Source organism: Pipistrellus hanaki (genome assembly GCF_964339955.1).
Source record: "Pipistrellus hanaki genome assembly, chromosome: 2".
Lineage (NCBI taxonomy): Eukaryota > Metazoa > Chordata > Mammalia > Chiroptera > Vespertilionidae > Pipistrellus > Pipistrellus hanaki.
The window spans coordinates 88,281,722-88,303,645 of record NC_140504.1 but is presented as its reverse complement, the minus strand read 5'-3'; the positions used below and the strand labels follow the sequence as shown (position 1 = coordinate 88,303,645).

At 38.6% G+C, this 21,924-nt stretch overlaps 1 protein-coding gene across 3 annotated transcripts in view; it reads right to left on the bottom strand.

The window, feature by feature from the left end:
* ROBO1 (roundabout guidance receptor 1) overlaps nt 1-21,924 on the bottom strand; it is a 988,403-nt gene that overhangs the window by 329,589 nt on the left and 636,890 nt on the right. For all 3 annotated transcript variants that reach the window (XM_084875894.1, XM_084875896.1, XM_084875895.1), the window contains one exon: nt 5,293-5,619. In XM_084875894.1, the coding sequence (XP_084732020.1) occupies nt 5,293-5,619 (327 nt within the window). The remainder of the gene's footprint in view (nt 1-5,292; nt 5,620-21,924) is intronic.

Below are 21,924 nucleotides of genomic sequence, written 5' to 3'. Positions count from 1 at the left end.
CTGAAGTCAATAAAAAATGTTCTCAGGTGAGGTCTTAAAACATTTTTTAAAAAGGTCATATCTTGAGACTATAATTTAATTGTTTAACTAAGAATAGTTTTAAGATAGGATCTGTCCTGTTAGCTTTCCTGAGTGACTAGCACATTCTCTGACACAGCCATCTCCTCTAACACCCACATTCAAATGGTCAGCAATTTTGTCCTTTTCTGCCAAAATATCCACTGAAACTCAAACCTTCCCTTTATGCACATCATCACCGCCCTCTCTCTCATGGACTATGGAATATGGGTTTTTGCTTTTTATTTCATATTAAATACTCTTTAGAAGGACAGAACCAAAAAAAATTTTTAAAGAATCTTTGTGTGATTTCAAAAGAAAATAACAGCTTTTTCTTCTCTCTTGATTGGATAGCCAATGGATGCTGCTCTGACTTTCCAACAAATACAAAATTCATTAAAGACATAATGTAACTGAAATCTGGTATTTGGATGCCACAAGTGGTCTGATGGACTTATTACTCACATCATTGTGTTATTCTCATAAGCAGGCAGCAACAAAAGAATATATTCTGATCAATAGTAAAAACCCAAGGTTTTAGTAAATATACTTGTCACAAAACTTAGCAATATTGATTCTTTACTCAAATGAATCTAATCTAATAAAAGGGTAATATGCAAATTAACCATCACTCTGTCACAAAGATAGCGGCAGCGCCCAGTCTTCTCAGCCCGCCCGGAGTCTCCCAGTCCCGGAGCGGTGGCCGCTGAGAGCGGGCAGCATGAGCAGCCTGGTAGAATACTTGCTTTGTCAGCATGGTGACAAGGCAAGTGATACACCCAGGCTGCAGAGGGCCTCTGGGCAGCACGGGGCGACAGGGGGTAAGGGGGGGTGTGGGGGAGGAGATGACGTTTGTGTCGTCGCTCCAGGGACAAGGCAAGCATTTCTTGCCCGGCCGCAGATGAGCCTCTAGCCAGCCAGGGCTCAGATGGGCCGATGGGCCGCGAAAACCCTCTGGGCAGCGGGCGCAGAGCGGCCAGGCCCTGCAGAGAGCTACTGGCACACAGATTCGTGTGCAGGGCTACTAGTAAACATATAAATTTCAAAAAAAAATTGACTGTTATCCCAACTGCAAAAAGTTTCATTTTTATTTATTTTTAAACAAAAAATATTTAAATCAATATTATTTTCATATCCTGTGTTAGCAATGAGGATCCAAGGTAAATTTCTCATACCACTGATTTCAATTCAAGATGAAATTTAAGATATTCAACACATGCTTTACTTAGCCAGAAATTAATTTAAGAAAATTTGATTACTGAGGCATTTTATTTAAATGTTAGTATAGTAACACAAGTAACTTCAAATTGATAATGAACTGACTCCATTTTTGAAGTCAGAAGCATCTGATCATATTTGTATAAGTAATCCACATATCTGACCACACTGGAGCTAAAGAAGAAAAAGTAATAAAAAACAACAGCATCAACAATTAGATTTATGATTTATAATTATGTACCAGTCCCTCTGTTATGCACTTCATAAGAATTATTTCAATTATGAACTAATTTTGGAACAAAGAATCAGTGTATTTTAGAATATAAATGTACAATAAAGTAAAAAGACTTTTTAAAATCATAAAATTACATGACCCTTTCAATTTTTTCCTTTAAATATGAAAACAAAAATAAGATATATAAAAATGTTTTAGAATCTAGTTCATGCACTTGATACAAGTGTTTTAAAAGACAAAACAAATTAAATAGAGGAAGCAAGGAATATTTTAAAGATGCAATATAAAACATTCAATTTCAAAGATAAAACATCTTACCAGAGAACAGCATGTGTGTGTGTGAACACACATGTACATACATATGCAATCAATTAATATTTCATAATATAATGGCATATTCTATTTCCACCTGCTTATCTGAACCTTTTTACCTCTAGAAAAATCCTTCCCTCCATCTCCCATGGTCCAGATTTTGGAAAGATATTCTATAGTACTTAGATACATACATGACTACTTAGCACACATGGTCACTTAACTTTTTCATTTCACCCAAATTAGAAAAAAATGTATAATTCAAATTTGAAATCACATTGAGGAACATCATATATTAATAACAACAAAAGATCATACTGTATTGAAATCTTTGGGAAAATATTACTTCAAAATACAAACATTCATCTCAAAGTAATTATTATTATAACACACACCAGTTAATAAAATGTGAGCTAACTTAACCTTTGATTAATTTTGGGGAAATTTTTTTTTTTTTCAAGAAAGACAGTTCCGTGATTTTGCTGCTAAGACAGCCAGCAGATGTTTGCCTCACCTAAAGAGAATTTATCTTCCTCAGGAGACAACAGCTTAAATGGGAAACAAATAGCCAGATGCTGACTGTGCACTGCTTAGCAGATGACGTAGAGAGCCATATTCCACAGTGCAAAGCATAAGGGTTAAGGTTCAAATTAATTTTTCTTAAAATTCAATTCAATTACCCAAGATTTTATTACTTATTAAATATAAGTTGTGTCAAAGAACTTTTGTGCCTGGCATAAAATGGAGTTCTAAATTTTACAATCAGTAATGCTGGGTATGGGAGAATAGATCCATAAATGATTTCCATTTAGTAGACTCTCAAATAGATCTAACACAAAACAAAGGTAAAAATTTACTTGCAAGGCCATGGTAAAAGCTGGATTTGAAACTGAATTAAATAGTGAGTTTTCACAAATCTTAGTTACAGGAATATTTTCTAAATGTTCCAATTCAATGTCCCCACCAAGATATATTATTCTTGGTTTAGACACATAAATATTAGAAAATAAATTTTAAAAATGTCCTGTAAATAGAAATTCTTTTCCTTTACAGATATAGATATAAACTTTCAAAAATTTCAGGTAGAAACTTTAGGTTAATAACTACTATATTTCTCAGCATTCTAATTTTTAGACTTTATAATTTGGTGAATCTATTTAATCACATCAAAACTGAGTTTTCAAGAACAAGGGCTACAGCTTTTACACGTGGCAAGGATCTGTACCAAAAGGTCGGCCAGTGCCTTACATACTGTGTCTAACCTGGTTATAATTGGAATTCAAATAAAAATAAAAAATCCTAATTATGAACAATAAATGCAATTCTTTTGGTGCATTATTTAAATTTAAATAAATATTAACACAATATACAAAAATATAATGTTTATGTAGAAACAAAGGTAATAAATGATATTCATATCATTTTTTTCACTGTTTGAGAAATTGACAATTGTTAGGAACCAAGAAATCCAGCTATTATTACAGCTGTAAAACTTGGTTTAAAGACAAGTAAAACACATGTTTTTAAAAGAATTACCTATTATTGTACTGTAAAAGTTGCCTCAAGACACTTTTGTTAATGCTATTATTTTGGGCTACAGCTTCACTAAAAAATTTGATGCAATCTTTGCCTTCCTGTGTCTGAGCCTTTGGGAAGAATATGGATAGTTCTCATTGAACTTCTGATAACTAAGCTAAGGAAATGTTTTTAAAAAGTGGTAACATTCTCCAGGGAAAAAAATTTTTTTTAATATAAGAGTACTTTATAGATTTAACCTACATTAAATATGACCTGTTTCTTTGTCCCCTCCCCCAACACATAGGTTAGTTATGTAACATACAAAATCTTCTGATTTGAGGACAAAACACACTTAAAAATGGTGAATGAACTGCAACCACTGCCTAAAATAACTTAAGCACATATGAATTCAATTACTACATATCTATTTGTATTATGTTGAAGCATGAATTTAATAAATAATAGTTTCTAAATTTTTTAAATACACAAAACACATTTTAACTCAAAGAACTTATTTTATTCCACATAGCTATGTCCAAATAATTAATGTATCCAAAAACCTTGCCTTTAATTATTACAATTACAATAGTATAAAACTATTAAAAACAAACACTATTCAGTTTTTTCAAGATTTTAAATAATTATTATCACTAATAAAGAGCCTTATTATTAAACTATCCTTATTAATATCAAGCTATATTTGATAAATATACAATTTCTTCCTTTTCATGTATAAGAATTAATGGTGAATATGATCTTAAAGTATTTTTTAAATTTATCTTTATTGTTGAAAGTATTATAGATGTTCCCTTCCTCCTCCCTCAATTTATTCAGTAAATTATAATATTCTTTTTTTCTCTGGAGCTTGAAAAAAATTTGGAGGTATAATGAGGTACATCACACTAAAATATGTGGATTATGCTATATTAAGAAACTACATATTGAGGAGGAACCAAGATGGCAGCATAGGTAAACACCTGTACTCACCGCCTCCCACAACCACATCAAAGAATGAAACTTTCTGGCTACTGCTTACATGTTTATTGAAAATAAGAGAAGCCCAATTCTTATCCAAATAAAACACATATCTAGACTCTAGAAGTAAATATTGAATCAGCAGTCAACAATTCTTCTTATGGTAATTCCAGATGAGCTGCCTTTGGTATTTGTATAAAGAAACTGAACTACTGAGGTTTAATGCACTCCCAGGTTGCACTACAGTAGGCAAGATAATAAAATATGAGGCATATAGCCGAAACCGGTTTGTTTCAGTAGATAGAGCATCAGACTGTGGACTGAAAGGTCCCGGGTTCGATTCCGGTCAAGGGCATGTACCTTGGTTGTGGGCACGTCCCCAGTGGGGGGTGTGCAAGAGGCAGCTGGCCGATGTTTCTCTCTCATCCACATTCCTAACTCTCTATCCCTCTCAATTCCTCTCTGTGTAAAATCAATAAAAATATATTTTAAAAAAAATATCCATATATATCTCTGGATATAGCTTACCAAAAGTATAATTGATTTCTAAAAATTAGAAATTACTTAAAATCATACTTTACAATACCAGTTAAAAGCATTTCTCTCAATGAAAACTATCCCACACTACTCTTAAAAAAACAACATACTTATATTCAACATATTTAAGATTAACAATGGAGGGGGATGAATCAACTTCAGTGCAAATGGTCAACAGAAAACAGCTCCAAATAAATTTTTTTTTAAAGTAAAATATTTCACCAAATATGTATAAATCCAAATTAAGCTTGAATAACAGCTAGAATGAGAAACATGATAGTAAATTCAGATAAAGAGTGGATTGTATTCATATGCAAATCTAGAGATTTTCCTGCAGCAAAGCCTGTGACACAGGTTTGATTTCTGTTATTGCCCTTATCACTGAAAATGATCCCACTCTGCCATCCCCCCAAGAAACACAGAAAGCCCCTTTTACTTACTGGCTACCTCCAGCGATGCATTGTGGCTCACAGCCTCGCCGAGGTAATTCCGCGCTACACAGATGTAGATCCCTTCATCCGGCCTACTTTTCCGTCCATGTACAATTCGTAAGAAAAATAAAGATCCACTTGGCAACAGCATGCGGTGTGAGCGAGGGTCATCTTTGTCCGTCTCCACTCTCTCCCCGCCTTTGTACCATTCAATAGTCGGTGTGGGGCGGCCCTCAGCTTTACAGTTCAAAGTTGCAGGTTCTCCTTTTGAGACAATTAGGTCTGAAGGGTGTTCAACAATGCGAGGTGGAAAATCTTCCTGACGAAGACGGGAGCCTGCAGAAGAAATGACAAAATAGCTTCATATTATCACTTGAAAACAATAAAGATCTTATTACAGCAGACTAGGCATTAGCACTGTTGTTTAAGCACTGAGTTCTATTAAGCCATGTGCCCTGCCCTCTTCACTAACTAATCCTTCTGGGGTCCACCTTGACACCTTGCAACTCCTGACTCTTTTAGTCCCTCCACTTAGTTCGTACAAATACTGCCTGCTCTTCAAATCTCTTGTCCACAAATCCTCTCAGAAGCCATCATCCTGTTGGTACCATTTATATGCCTGCTTTTGCAGAGGAAGGTGTTAGAGAATTGTTGAGTATTACAAAAGTTGGCATGACTTCTTAAAGTTTCCTTTTTAACTCACATCAATCAGCACTTAAACAAAACATGCTATATACTAGTGAGCATTTATATTCAAATATATGGTGAAACTTTTTATAGAAACTTTTATAACTTTCTAAATAATACAAGCATATAATACAAATAAATAATACTTGTATATATACTTTTTCTGTTTTTATTAATAAGTTCATTGCTCTACAATAACTATGTTGACATTTTAATAGACTTCAAAGATGAAATGTCAAATAATTTAGTTTAAATAATTAAATATAATATTAAATGCTAAAGGATATTGGGTGAGGAGCTACATTCTAGAGCCCATGCATTACTAAATGAAGTCCTAATAATATGTGCCATTTAAATATTTTGTGTCTATACCTTATTTTCCCAATGAGATTATAATCTCTTGAGCAAGAAATTAGTTTCACATTTTTAATACTCCTACCTTATGGCTACCATTGATAGATTTAATGAGTTAATTTCTTAGAGATTTCTCAAATTTAAAAACCCAACTTAAATTTAGTTGTGCTCCAAACCTATTATCATCTAATGTTCCAATCTCAATGGAAAAAGAAAATAAAGAAAAAATTCTTCCCTGATAGCTCCCTTCCTATCACCTCATCCTCCCCCAAATTTCCCAAATCAATCTACTCATCTCCATCTCTACAGGCAGCTACCATCCCAGATCAAGCTCCTATCAATCCCACCAGGATTTAGGAAAGCTCTTAAATGGCTTTACTTCAATGTAGCCATGAAGGCTTTGAAATGTAAATACAATCTGGGTCCTCCACTATTTCAATGGCTCTTAAAATAAACCCACTGCGCTTAAGATAAAGTCCTTAACAAGACCTACAAGAGCCAGACTGTTCACTCCCTATCTAGCTCTCCAGACTCTTCCTGTCCCATCCCCTTCTCTGCTTCCTTTGCCCCAATCTTCTGCTAGCTCCACAAACATTTTGAGCTTCTGCCAGTCACAGAGTCTGCCTGCCACAGGTTCTGAGCTTAAAATGATCTTTTCCTAGTTTATATCCACTTTCCTTTCAAATCACTGGTCTCCCTGATCTCTACCACAATTCAAGGTTCCTTTTATAAACCTAAGTAACAGTGCATGGCTATCCTTGGTAAGAGTGATCAGAATTACAGCTTTAAATACTATGTCTTTTGCATCTCACTCTGTAAGATCTGTGGGTCTGATTCTGTTCAATTGCTTCTTATACACTTGGCAGAGTGCTGGGCATACTACAGATAATCAATAGGTGTGTTGAATAAATAAAAAATGAATGAAGTGCTGACAGGAAAAGACCTATTTGAATGGAATGTTCTTAAGCTTAATAAAGCTTTTTATAAAGAGACTTAAAAGAATTTACTTTTAAAATTGTAACCAAAATACATACTATTTAACCTTTACTAGACTATAAGTCCTACATAGGGCTTATTTGTATCTTTAATTTTTGACTGCTACAATTAACATTTTTATTAGTGAAATAAGTGATAAAACTAAAAGATCTATCATTTGCCTATGTCTACCAGAGGAAAAAAATGAATATGTGTGCACAGGGGGAGTACCCCTCAGCCTAGTCTGTACCCTCTCCAATCGGGGACCCCTCAGGGATATCTGACTCACAATCCTGAACCGCTGGCTCCTAACTGCTCACCTGCTTGCCTGCCTGGCGGACCCTAACTGCCCTCCTGCCAGCCTGATCACCTCTCACTGCCTCTGCATGCCAGCCTGGTTACCCCTTACTACCCTCCCCCTGCGAGCTTGGTTGCCCCCAAATGCACCCCTATGCTGGCCTAGTCGCCCCACGTAGGCTGCTTGATCAGTCGTTTGGTCATCCCTCACTAACCCCCCAACTGGCCTGGTTGTAGACAACCATCTTGTGAGGGCTTGAGGGTTAATTTGCATATTAGCTGTTTATGATATAGGATGTCTAATAAACAAAAATAGACAAACAGCTTTAGCTTTATGCATGATATACTGCATAAGTTCTTTAAATAAAACCAGGCTCTAAAAGTGGATAAAATAAATCAGCAACTTGAGAAAAAAATACAACTTAGAAAGTCATACTCTCTCAAAAAGGTTATATTAAATTCAAATTAGATTTTAAATTATTCAATTATAAGTGTTATAAAACTTCAAAAAAAATAACGTGTTATATAAAGTACTGGCTACTGCTTTGACAGTAATTATAAAAGGTGGATATTAATTAGTATTAACTGTTGAGGTAAGATATGTTCAATTTAAACAAATTTTATTTTTAGGGTTTTTGTTTGCTTGTTTCTTCATCCTTACCAGAGGATATTTTCCCAAAGATATTTAGAGAGAGTAGAAGGGAGGAGGGGGAGACACACAGTGAGAAACATCCATGTGAGAGAGACACATCAGTTGGTTGCCTCTCACACTAACCCAGCCTGGAGCCAGAGATCAAGCCTGCAACCAGGTACATGACCTTGGCTGGAATCTAACCCTAGACCCTTTATTTCGAAGGCCAACGCTCTATCAAGCCAAACTGGCAAGAGCAGCAAATTTTACATTCAATTCTGTAAGTCCATTTCAGATAGAAAATAAGGGTGCATAGGTTGCTATGGATACACAAAGAAAGGACACTTAAGTATACTTGAGCAAGACAGCAGAGAAGGCAAGGCATCCTGAGATATGAAACTTGAGCCTCAGAAAAAGAATCAGGAAGAAAAGAAAGGAGATAATTTCATTCAAAGGCACAGCAACAAAAGAATATAGTGCACTTGTTAACTCAGACCTGCAGGTAGGTTAGTATGGCCTCAGTGTAAGGTTCATGTCAAGATTAGAAAGCATGTGCCTGAAGAAGTAGCTAGAAGCAATAATGTAATGTGATTTGTTTATCAAGTCAAAGTTCTGGAACCAACTGAAGACAATGAGGACATTTAAATATTTTAAGGAAGGAGTCACATGCTCAAGTTTGATTTTAAAATGCTCGCTTTTGGTAGTATGAAACTTGTACCTTAGCAGGATACGCTAGGAAGGGATTAGTTAGGACACTTTAACACTCTTCAAGCAATAAATTCCAAAACTTGGAATTGGATATTGACAGAGGGAAAATAATGGGAAGAATCTAGAGATATTTAGACAGAACATCATCAGGATCTATTCACTGGCAATGTGTGGAGAATGAAAATTAAAATGCACAGGATGGAGAAGCAGGGGGCAGGGAGGTTTCAAGTTTCTGATCTGAGCAAGGGGTGAAGGGTAGTCCCAATGAGGGTGGAGAATGGAAAAGTGGGCTTGGTAAGAAAAACAAGTGATGACTTATTCAGTAAGAGACATGAAGCATCTGAAGTACTTCTAGAATATTCAAATGGAGATGACAAGTTGCCAACTGAATGAATATCCAAATTTGACCTCAGCTGGAATTGTAGATGAGAATCAAGCTAGAGACTGAAACCATGGGAGAGAATAAAACCATCTAGGAAGATTGTATAGAGTAGTAACAGCCAATTATAGAAGCTAGAGATCACCAGGACTCCAGGAAGTGCAGGGGAGCTCATGTCTCAAGGCCTACCCTACAGTCACACAGAGCTGGACCACAGCCAGAAGGACTTTTGGGAATTAATTCAGCCCCAAGTTTTCACTATGATTTTTGTAAAGCGGCACTTAGTAGAAGAGTTTCAACAATAAAAGCTAAATTATATTCCAATAAAGGCTAAATTTTCCAAAACACCCTTTGAAATATTCTTTCCTCAAATTGTTAATAGGTATTGCTCAAAAAAAAGAGTTGCAGGGTCTATATAGTCTAGCTAATATACATTATGATTAGCCAAAAGACAGGTATAATATATAGCCTTTCTCAAATTAGGTTAGCCATTGAACTCTTTTTTATATTTATAAATACCTTGTTACCACAATAATCTGAAGAGAATGAATAGGTTTAGCAAAAAATGAATTGCTTAGAGCTAATAACTTTACAAATCATAACAACAGAAATAGAAATTTCACATTTCTCATAAAGTTTAACCTTCAGGAAAAAAACTTTCCAATTCCTGAGTGATATTTATGAGTGGCTAGTCAACCTCAACAATAAAAATTATAAATGGCAGTCATCATCGCTATGAAATCTATAATAATTTTTATTTATTATCAAGTCTAAGCAGATAAAAATGAAATAAGAAAACTAATATTAATTATCCATCATCTCCTTTAGCATTATAACATCTTTATGGGGTAGGTGTTTTATATCTGGTGTCCATATGGGGGAACTGAGACTCTCAGCCATCATACAGCTGGAAGATGGCTGTGCTGGATTTAATCCTAGTGAAATTCAAAGCCCTTGTTTTCTCTCACTATTCCATAAATACTGCTAGGATTAATATGTTAAAATATAGCAAGAGCCATGCTTTGTCCATTCTTGTTTCAAACAATGGTAGTGTTAAGTCTGATTACTTATTTTTTAAATACAGTAATAAAAACAACAGGAAGCATTCCTGATGGCAACTGCTGCTCTTTTCCCATGCTTGCGCAGAATATCTAACTGTAAATCAATTGATTTCATGGTCAATTAACTCAATAAAGACCTTCATGATAAATAAATGAGGAAATAAATTTTCCCTATACTGTATCATCTTTTCTAAATACAATATTGCATTTTTTAGTAAATCTATATATATAAAAACCTAATATCCAAATAGACCAAACAGTGAAACAAGCAAGCAACCAGTTTCTATGACATGCACTGACCACCAGGGGTGCATGCAGAACATGGTGAGTGTAGGCTGTGGTGAGATGGTGGAACAGATAAGCAGGGGAGCCAGACCAAGGTGGGGTGCTGGTCGCTGTTATCAGGGTGAGGCTCTGGTGGTTACTGAAAATTCTTTACTCCCATACATCGCCATCCCACCCAGCACTTGCACCTATTGCTGGTGCTGGCCCCACCCACTCCTGGTGCCAGCCCTGATCGCCCTTGAGGGCTTCTCCACTTTCCCCTGCTCCTGAGGGGTGATCAGGACAGTAACCACTGCTCACACCTGCTGACAACACAGGCCCCTCTCACATCCATTGCTGGCTCCAGTCCCAATCACTCTGCATGTGGGAGTGGTGGCGGGAGCGGGGTTGCTGCCAGACAGGGGACTGGGGGCCACAGTAGGAGTGGTGAGGAGGGGGTGCAGAGGGTAGGCCGAGACCTGCCCCTATTCCCACTGCAGCCTCGCCCACAGTGCCTTTCAAGGTGCATGAATTCATGCACTGGTTCCCTAGTGTTTTTATGTTATGATTTTAATATTCAGAGAATGTCAACATACACTGTTTGTGTAACCAAAATTTAATATCATTGGTACCCAAATTTTTTTAAACTTTTCTAATGGAAAAATTACCAAATTTCTATCAATAACCAGGACTAACTTTTTCAGAAGGCTTTGAGGAGTTATAGCAGGACCCAATAGGGAAGAGCATATGAATCTCAGAAGAGAGTAGATGAAAAATGCTTAAATGATTTAAACCCTAGAAGAGGTAACCACCTGCACTGTTACAAACCTCCCTATGATATTATTGGCTCATTATTCATAAAACATATTCTCCCTTCAGTCAACAATTCTGAGTTCCTACAAGCTACCTGACAACCCCATTCTGAGAATGCTAATCTGGATACTTTTCAATGTAACAATATATAAGGTTTATACTAAACTTGGCAAAACCAACTTCTAGGTCTCAACTGCACTCTGCATAGGAATCCTAAAGGAGGATAAAAAAAGAAAGGGCCTGATGGCATGAGGTTTTAGCAAAAACTGGGATGATAATGTCAGCTGCCCTTGGCAAGAATCCTGTTAGGACCTTGGGAATATAACAGGATTGACTTCGGGCAAGGCCAGCATCAGGGAAAAGTACATGGCAGGATCCTTTCAACAACTGCCCATTTGGAAGATAAAATATAAATACCAGTGACTGAAATAACTAAATATTTACACAACCACAGCTGGAAAAAGATATACACATAAGTGCTAAGTATTTCAAAGAAATATATCAAAGTCACATGAGATTTATGATGAGGAAACCAAACTCCTAGTTGGACTATAAACTGTCCCCCCTTTAAGACATCACATTTACAGGAATACAAGCAAGTAACCATGTACAATTCTGATCATGTTAACATTCTGCTGAGGTATGTAAAACACATACACATATAATTTTATTCTTTTTTAATATATATGATTTTATTCTTTTTTTTTTCCAGCATGGCAGTAATATTTACCTCAGGGTTTTGTTTATTTATGTTTTCAAATCTGTTTTTTCATAGTATATTGAGTGAAACAGTATTTATTTTATTAACAAAGTCTTGTTTTATACAAATTTCTTTTTCATATTCTTTGGTGGGTAACATTAAAATGATCAAAATGTAGATTTATATCATATACAATACAGCTTGTAGCAAAAAAAAAAAAAAGTTATAAAATTGATAGAAGCACAAGAGAAAACAGGTTCAGTGAGTAGCTGACAGATGCGCAATAAATATTAATAGGCAATTTGGTGACATTTGTCCAAGGTAGGGGGTAGGAGTAAATATATTTGCCTTGACAACATAACTATATTTGTAAAAGAATACCTATATTCTTAAGAGTACTGCCTCTTAAACCTTCTTATATAAACCCCATTTACATTTTAAAGAGTAGACAGCCTCCAATTATTAACATAAATCCAATTATGGGGGACAATTCTATAATTTTCCTGTCAGAATTTCATCCTACAAAAAATTATTTGTTAAAAATAAGAAGACAGCGCCTTGCAATTACTCATTGTGCAGAGATTAGACTTACATGTCCTCTACTGAGTTACATACTTCCCAATGCTCACACTTCCCACAGGAGTAAGTATGAAAACAGACCATAGTCTACACAAAAACTAGGTGGTTTCACCAAAAACTACATGGAAAAAAGAAATACAAAAGAAACAGAATGCATTAAAATAGCAACATGGTGATGCTTCGAGCTATTTTCCTTTTATTATAATTCTACCTAAAGACAGGATGAGGGAGGGTTTGAGGCAAAATTTAGAATGATGTTACTAATTAATCGAGTCCCATGGGCAGTATCTGTTATTCCCTAAAATTATTAACAAAATAGAGTGAACATACTCCTACGAATGAATTCCCTTTGTAATATGCCTATAGAATCTATAATAATAAAAGTATAATATACTAATTAGACAGGACAGCTGAACAACATTCCAGATTTCATTCTGGACATCCTTCCAGTGAAGCTGTGGTGGCAGGGGCCAAGGCAGAGGCAGTTAGGGGCTATCAGGCAGACAGACCAAGTGGTTAGGGGTGATCAGCAGTCAGACAAGTGGTTAGGAGCTAGCAATCCCGGATTGCGAGAGAGGTGTCCAACTGTCTGCAGGATTGAGCCTAAACTGTCAGTTGGACATCGCCCAAGGGGTCCCAGATTGCGAGAGGATGCAGGCCAGGCTGAGGAACCTCCCCACCCTGTGCACAAACTTCATGCACTGGGCTTCTAATTTGTTATAATATGGTTGTATTCCCAGAGATATGAGAAGGACTGACTGACAGTAACATAAGTAGCATTTTAGATACAATATTGTTTGCCCTCCTCCACAATTTTTAGTATCAACTCTAAGTAGAAGACACTTCTGTCCCAAGACCCAAATATTGCAAAAGCTACCAGGGCATTAACTGGTGGAACTGCCTGAGTCTATCCAATCAGGCAGGATTTCAATCTAAATGGGAACAAAAGGGACAGGAGGGTTGAAGTTGGTTAGATGAGTTCATGCTTCTATTTTCCCTTTAGTGAATTTGAATTAACATTGAAATATGAAAATTTTTACTGTCTATAAACTGCCAAACAAAAAGATCTACATATCTTAAAATATATCTCTCACTTGGCTCTCCATCAGCTTGCTTCTATATTGTATAAAAGCATTGACTACACAAAGAAATCCTATATAATAAAGAGCTAATATGCAAATGGTTACACACCCTCACACCATCATACCATCATGCCATCATGCCATAAGGAATCAGACGCTCAACACTAGGGAGAGAGGAATGGGTACCAGCCAGGCACAAATGAGCTTGCAAGAAAGGAATGGGGACCAGCTAGGCTGCAGACCCGGAGAGGGACAAGCCGCATTCCCTACAATCCCAGGTGCCAGTAGGTGAGGTTATGGCCCAGGAGAGGGACAAGCCACCCACCCTGTGGTCCCAGGTGCCAGTGGCTGGGGCTGGGGCCCAGGAGAGGGGCAAGCCACCCACCCCACAGTCCCAGATGCCAGGGCTGTGCCTGCACCTGCAGCTCGGGAGAGAGTCAAGCCACCCGCCCTGCAGTCCTGTGCATCTACAGCTGTGGATGACCCAGGCGAAGCAGGCCTGGGTCTTGGGTGCCTGCAGCCAGCCAGAGGGAGGGAAGCCCAGGTACCAGATGCTTGTGACTGGCCAGAGGAGGGAATCCTGGGTCCTAGGTTTGGGGCAAGGCAGAGGCAGTTAGGGGTGATCAGGCCCACAGGGGAGTAGTTAGGGGCATTCAGGCAGGCAGGCAGAAGGGTTAGAAGAGGTCAGACAGGCAGGCAGGCAGGCGAGCGATTAGAAGCTAGCGGTCCCAGATTTCTAGAGGCAGTCGGACATCCCTAGAGGGGTCCCAGATTGGAGAGGGTGAAGACTGGGCTGAGGAACCCACACCTCCATGCACAAATTTCATGCACTGGGCCTCTGATATAAAATAAAACACCTGACCTTCATAGCCTACAATTCACCTCAAAAAGAAATATTAACAAGGATAATATACTATCTAGTAAAAGAATAATATGCGAATTGACCATACATCCACTATACCCACAAGCCACGCCCACCAGCCACGTCCACCAGCCAATCAGATCGAGTATGCAAATAAACCCAACCAAATTGGCTACAGCCACAGAGAGCAGGAGGGAGGCTTGGGTTTTCCAGGCAACGGAGGAAGCCAAGCTTTCCGCCTACCCTTGCCGGCCTAAACCTCCACTCAAGGTTACAAAGTTTCAATTGTAGAAGGTAAACAAATTCCAACAGAAATGGCTGCAGCCACAGAGAAAGCAGGAGGCTTGGCTCCACTCCAGGCTACAAAGTTTCAATTGTAGAAGATACATAAACCCCAGATACCAGTGCCTCTGCTTGGATCACCAGGGGGCATGGCTGGCCTAAAAACCACCACAGGCCCCTCACCCAGGCCGTCCCACACCCCAAGGGAACACGAACCCTGATCCGGGACATCCTTCAGGGCAAACCAGGTGGCCCCCACCAACCTCTATCTAATAAAAGAGTTATATGCATAACTGCCCCCATGTGGTCAAAGATCCTGCCCCCATGTGGACACAAGATGGCCAGCAGGAGAGGGTTGTTGGGAGGGACCAAGCCTGCAAGGGAGGGCAGTTGGGGGAGACTAGGCCTGCAGGGAAGGGCAATTAAGGGTGACCAGGCCTGAAGGGGAGGACAGTTAGGGACAAACAGGCTGGCAGGGAGCAGTTAGACATCAATCAGGCTGGCAGGGGAGTGGTTAAGGGATGATCAGGCTGATAGGCAGAAGCGTTTAGGGACAATCAGGAAGGCAGGCATGCGAGCAGTTGGGACCCAGCAGTCCTGGTTTGTGAGAGGGATGTCTGACTGCCCACTTAGGCCCAATCCCACCAGAAACGGGCAGTCAGACATCCCTTGAGGGGTCCCAAATTGGAGAGGGTGCAGACTGGGCTGAGGGACAACCCCACTTTGTGCACGAAAATTCATGAGTCACTAAGCCTTCCTTCCCCCAACTGCCGTCAACAGCTTCCCTCCAGCACCCAGGACCCAAACTTTCCTCTGTCCACCAGCAGGCACCCGGGACCCAGGCGGCTTCCCTTCAGCCCTGGCTTCGTCCAGAAGGATGTCGTCTACTTCGCATATTACCCTTTTATTATTTTAGATGAAGAGTCAATTACTTTTCCCCTAACTTTGTAAGAAAAGTTGCAAATTAAGGTAGACTACCATTTTAGTTGAGAATTTAACTCAAAAAATTTTATTTACACTGTAAAACATCTTTCATAATACATGAAAAATAAAACAAAACTAGAGCACTATACCCAACCAACTTATTGGTACTAAGAATCATTCGCGGTTGACTCTTGCTAAAGCCAGCTAAAGAAAGCATCTGCTCCTTGTGGAAAGGTCCCATATAAATCCACTGAATAAATGTGACTTTCAAAGTTTAAAAGACATATGAATGCTTTTTAAATATTACTGAGAATAGGAAAGTATTATCTTTTTCTTCCTTTTCATTATAAATAAGAAATCTTAGGGTGGCTAGATAGATGAAATTTGTAAGTTGTGCCGAATGACACACCAAGTCAATTCTGTAAATACATCAAGGTTATAAAAATTCACAAGTAGAGGAGAATCCAAGATGGCTGCTCGGGTAGGCAACTAGCCGCAGCCGCACACAACAATTTTAATAAAATACAACTAAAATATAAAATGGACATTACCCAGAACTACAGGAAAGTCGACTGACTGGAAATTCTACAGCGAGAAGCAAGGAGAAAACCAGAAGGAAGCACGGAGGAGCTGTAAAAGCCTAAGGTACGGAGACACGCGGCGCGCGGAGAGGACGGAGCCGGAGAGGAGGGAGGCCGAGTGCCTGGCGGGCGTTCCCTAGCGGAAAGGAGATAAAACTCCGACTGTGCTGGGCCCCTGACTGCTCTGAACCCCAGATCTGGGCCAGACCCCGGGGACTCAGGCTCAGCCATAGGGAGCTGGGCTGTAAGTCGGAACCCCGGGGTAGCGGAGAAAGGAGGTCCCGGAGGCTCGCACACTGCCCCCAGAGAAGGGACGGTCGGCTGTGCCGCGGGATTGCCCTGACGGGAAGGAGACTGGGGCTCCAGACTGCTATGAACGCCACCTCCAACTCCACTTCCAACTGAACTGAACCCCAATACCGGGCTCATTGTGGGAGAGCATAGACTGTTTGGCAGCAGGCGAAAATCGAGGGCACCTTTCTCTCAGAGGCAACGGCAGCGAGCACTGAAAGACCCGCATAGGGTGGGGCTGACGGAAGCCAAAGCTGCAGGCTCCACCCTGAAACCCCGTCCCATCTGTAACTGCGAAATGCGACAACAAAATAGATCACAAACAAAAGAAATGGAGGACAAAAAGCTTCTGGATATAGAGTTCAAATCTACGCTTATAAGGTTTTTCAAGAATTTCCTAGAAAAGATGGATAAGGCCTATGAGGATATGAAAAGAGATCAACTAGAATTAATAAGGAGTCAATAAGAAATGATAAGGGATCAACAAGAAATAAAGAATACATTGTCTGAAATAAAAAATATTCTACAGAGTCCTAAAAACAGAAGGGAAGATCGCAAGAATCAAGTCAAAGATTTGGAACATAAAGAGCCAGAAGACACTCCTCCACAGAAGCTAGAAGGCAAGAGAATCCAGAAAATTGAAGATAATGTAAGAAACCTCTGGGACAACTTCAAGCGAACCAACATCAGAATTATGGGGGTTCCAGAAGATGAGAGAGAGCAAGATATCGAAAACATACTGAAAGAAATAGTGACAGAAAACTTCCCCCACCTGGTGAAAGAATTTGACTTACAAGTCCAGGAAGCGCACAGAACTCCAAACAAAAGGAATCCAAAGAGGACCACACCGAGACACATCATTATTAAAATTCCAAAAGCAAAAGATAAAGAGAGAATACTAAAAGAAGCAAGAGCAAAGAAGGTAGTAACTTATAAAGGAGCACCTATACGATTGTCAGCTGACTTCTCAACAGAAACCATACAGGCCAGAAGGGAATGGCAAGAAATATTCAAGGTGATGAATAGCAAGAACCTACAGCCAAAAATAAGCTACCCAGCAAAGCTATCACTCAGAATCGAAGGCCAGATAAAGAGCTTCACTAATAAAAAAAAGCTAAAGGAGTTCATCACCACCAAACCAGAATTATATGAATTGCTGAAGGGGGTTCTTTCAGAAGAGAAAGTAAACAAAGATAAAAATTATGAACAACAAATACGTAATTATCAACAAGTGAATCTAAAAACCAAGGAAATTAAAAAAATCTGATGAACAATATTAACTGTTGAATATAATAGAATCAGAGGTATGGAAGGGGAGTGAACTGACGATTCTTGGGGAAAAGGGGAGAGGGGGGCGTGGGAAGAGACTGAACATAAACTGTGCACCTATGGATGAGGACAATGGGGAGAGGGGAAAGGGCAGAGGGTGGGGTGGGAACCTGGTGGAGGAGAGCAATGGTGGGGGGGGGGCGGGAAGGAACATTTGTAATAATATGAAAAATAAAAACTTATTAAAAAAAAAAAAAAATATATATATATATATATATATATATATATATATATATATATATATAATCAGTTGGAAAAAAAAAATTCACAAGTAACACTGTATTTACTAATGCTTATCTGAATAGACAAAAATGTTCAGGTATAAAAAAACAAAAAAACAAAAAATGTTCAGGTATAATAATATAATAGCTTATCTCAGGTTTTATGACCATTTTTTTCAAAAACAAAGAATTTTGGATAGCATTTTGTACTCTGAAAAACAGTATTTGGGTGGTCCTATGAATTTTGTTATTGCAATAAAAATATAGTTCCTCCCAACATTGGATTTTCAACATATTAGGACAAATTACATGGCATTGCAAACAATGTTAATCCACACTTCATTTCTTTATATATAATATGGAATAGAAAATAGTTATACATTTGAGCCAACTAGAACCTCAATATAGAGAACATGAGCAGACTTCCTTATTGAAATGGAACTCAAAAATATTCCTATAACTGTATAAAACAAACCTTGCTTAACAAATTTCCTCTGTCCTGAATTTAAATTTCTAAAGGGAAATCATGATTCTAAAATTAATCTTACTTTTTATTTAAAATAAGTATTTAAGTCAATTCTTTCTCTAAAGAGTTGCATTGGATGTTCACAGAATCTCTACATCACAGATATAATTAACTGAATCATTAGTCTAAAAATCGATTAAAACACTAAAATAAAGCTTCAACTTTACTTTTTTAATTAGGTAGTCATGAATATTTCTGAGACATATTTATAAAAAAAACTATGAATGTAGGTGTCTGCAAGTTGGAGTATGGAACAACAATTTGAAGGATAGCTGTCTAAGGACATTTACACTTTTGGAAAACAAAATACCTAAAACAGCCTTTTAAAGGATTAGGGAGAAATCCCTAAAAGAATGTAGTCAACTTCATTATTTTTTTAAACTCAGTCTGTACTTCTGACATGAATGAGAATTTCTAAAGAAACTCACTTACACATTAGTCAACTGTCATCTTTACCTTCCTTGTATCTTCCCCATTTCTCTCTCATTGTATCTCTAATTTAGTTATCCCAGATCCTAAGAAGCACCTTGACAAAGGATGCTGCGAGACATATTCTAATCCTGTGACATACAATATATGGAGACTTAAAGGGAATTCCAAATATTAACTTAAAATCTATTCAGCAATCTTTATTTTTTAAAGGGGTAAGTACATAATTCATCAAACAAAATTATATGTATTAGAACCAAAAGCGGAAAATCCACCATAAAATAATATACAACTTTTGATGCAGAGATAAAAAAAGTTATCCTATTTCCAAAGCATTTTTCCCCTTTTTACACCTTGAGTTCAGAACTGTTGCTCTCTCTCTTTTTCTTACTTTTTTTTTTTTTTTTGGGGGGGGGGGGGGGTCGGCTGGGGACAGGTAAGTTTGCACTTTTCCTTTTTCTTTTGAAATAGAGGTATGGTATTATTTTTTTCCTGAGATTTTTTAAAACTGTGTTAATATGATGCCTATATCCATTTTACATTCTGTTATTCTAATGCAAATTTAAAAGGAAAATATAAAACTTTGAATCACTATTTTGATAGTGGTTTAATTAAATTTGAAAGGAAGGGGCCATATTGTCAATTTTGTTTAGAAAGCATTTATAATATTGAAATACTAGTGTTTAGTCACATTTAATTTAGACCACTGAAATATTTCTTCATCTCCAATGCTTATAACATCACCTAGAACTCAGCAGGTACTCAATAAACTTTTGTTGAATGAATGAACAAATACTGGAAAAAGAAAATGAAGGGAAGATTAGAGATAGCAGTGTAGGTAAATGCCTGTACCTGCCACCTCCCACAACATCAAAATTACAACTAAATACAGAACAATCATCATTCAAAACTGCCTGAAATCTGGCTGAGTAGAAGTCCTACAATAAAGAAGAAGAAAGCACATTGAGACTGGTAGGAAGGGTGGAGGTGAGGAACGGGCTGGTCTAACATCCATATATGATATTTTTGTAATCGGGAGAAGATCATCTCTGCAGAAGGCACCTGTGAGAAACAAGGGGTCCCACACACCAGACCCCCAGCCCAAGATCCAGAGCTGGGAAGAGAAGTCCCCATAAATGCAGGCTGTAAAAACCAGTGAGGATTGAGGCCGAATGACATGGAGATTTCTGGAGACTCGGATTTTCCTTTAAGGGGCTGGGTCACTAACTTACAAAGTCCCACTGACTATGAGCTCCAGTACCAGGAGGCATTGTGGGACCCAGACACATACGGGGAGGAACTGAATTGTCGGCCATTGGGGCAGGAACTCAGAGGCAGTTTTCTACTTGACAGAGGTGCTTGCAGGGGTCACTGCTCCGTGTTGGGAAATCCCCAGTAGCAGGGCTAACTGGCAGCCGTATCTGAGTTTTCATCATCATGATCCATACTGTTAGCTCTGCCCTAATGATTCCTTGAAACTGCACCCCATCAAATTTGCAGCCCCACCCAACTTGTTTGTAGCAGCTTTTCCATATGAATGGCCTGTCTTGTTCAGGCTTCAGACTTTGTTAAAAGTATCTCTTCATATCACTGACAAGTGCATGCCACAACTACCAATAAAAGGCCCAAGATCCTGGTGTTATCACCATCCCGCTTTTATCCACAGCTGGGCCTCACCTGGGCACTTCCAAGCCCAGGACAAATAGCTCCTGCGGGGTGTCCTCTCCCTGGTGCAAAGTCACCCAGTAGAGAGCTCAGTCCCAGTGCACCCACTGGAGAGCTTCAGACCATAGCAGATTGCAACTCTACACATCCACAAGTGACATACTCAAGGGGAAGACTCAGTGAGTACCAAAGCCACACTGAAGCAAGTCCTGCTACAGAGGGGTATTTTCTCAACAGAAGCTCTCCAAAAGTAGTCACAGCAGGACCTCACAGCAAATTGACCTGGAGGTCAATTCCTACAAGATATACCAACAACAGTCAAGGCTGTGCACACAGTCCACACAGGGGCTCACCTAGAGAGCCCAGCTCGCCCAGCTTAGGTGACTGGGGAGGCTGAGCCACTTGGCCCTACAGGACATCTACTACACAAGACCACTGTTACCAATTCCAGGATACATAGCAGCTCTACCTAACACATAGAAACAAACACAGGAAAGCAGCCAAAATGTGAAGACAAAAAAGCATGTCAAAAATGAAAGAAATGGAATCAAGCAAACTACTGGACAGAGTTCAACACCATCTTGCAAGGTTATTCAAGGATCTTCATGGGAGATTCAAGAATTTTAATGAGATTTTCAGGGATCTTAGTGAGATTGTCAAAGACATGAAAAGGGACCAGTCAGAAAGTAAGCATACACTAACTGAAATAAATAATAATTTACAGGGATTCAATAGTAGAGGAGAGCAGTTCGAAAATCAAATCAACCAGTTGGAATATGAGGAGGCAAAAAGAAAAAGAATCCAAAAATATCAAGATATTTTAAGGAACCTCTGGGACAACTTCAAGCACACTAACATTCACATCATGGGGTTGGCAGAAAGAGAAGAGAGAGAGAGCGAGATATTGAAAACCTACTGTAAGAAATAATGACAGAAAACTTTCCCAACCTGGTGAAGAAAATGGACTTCCAAGTCCAGGAAGAGCAGAGTCCCTAACAAGA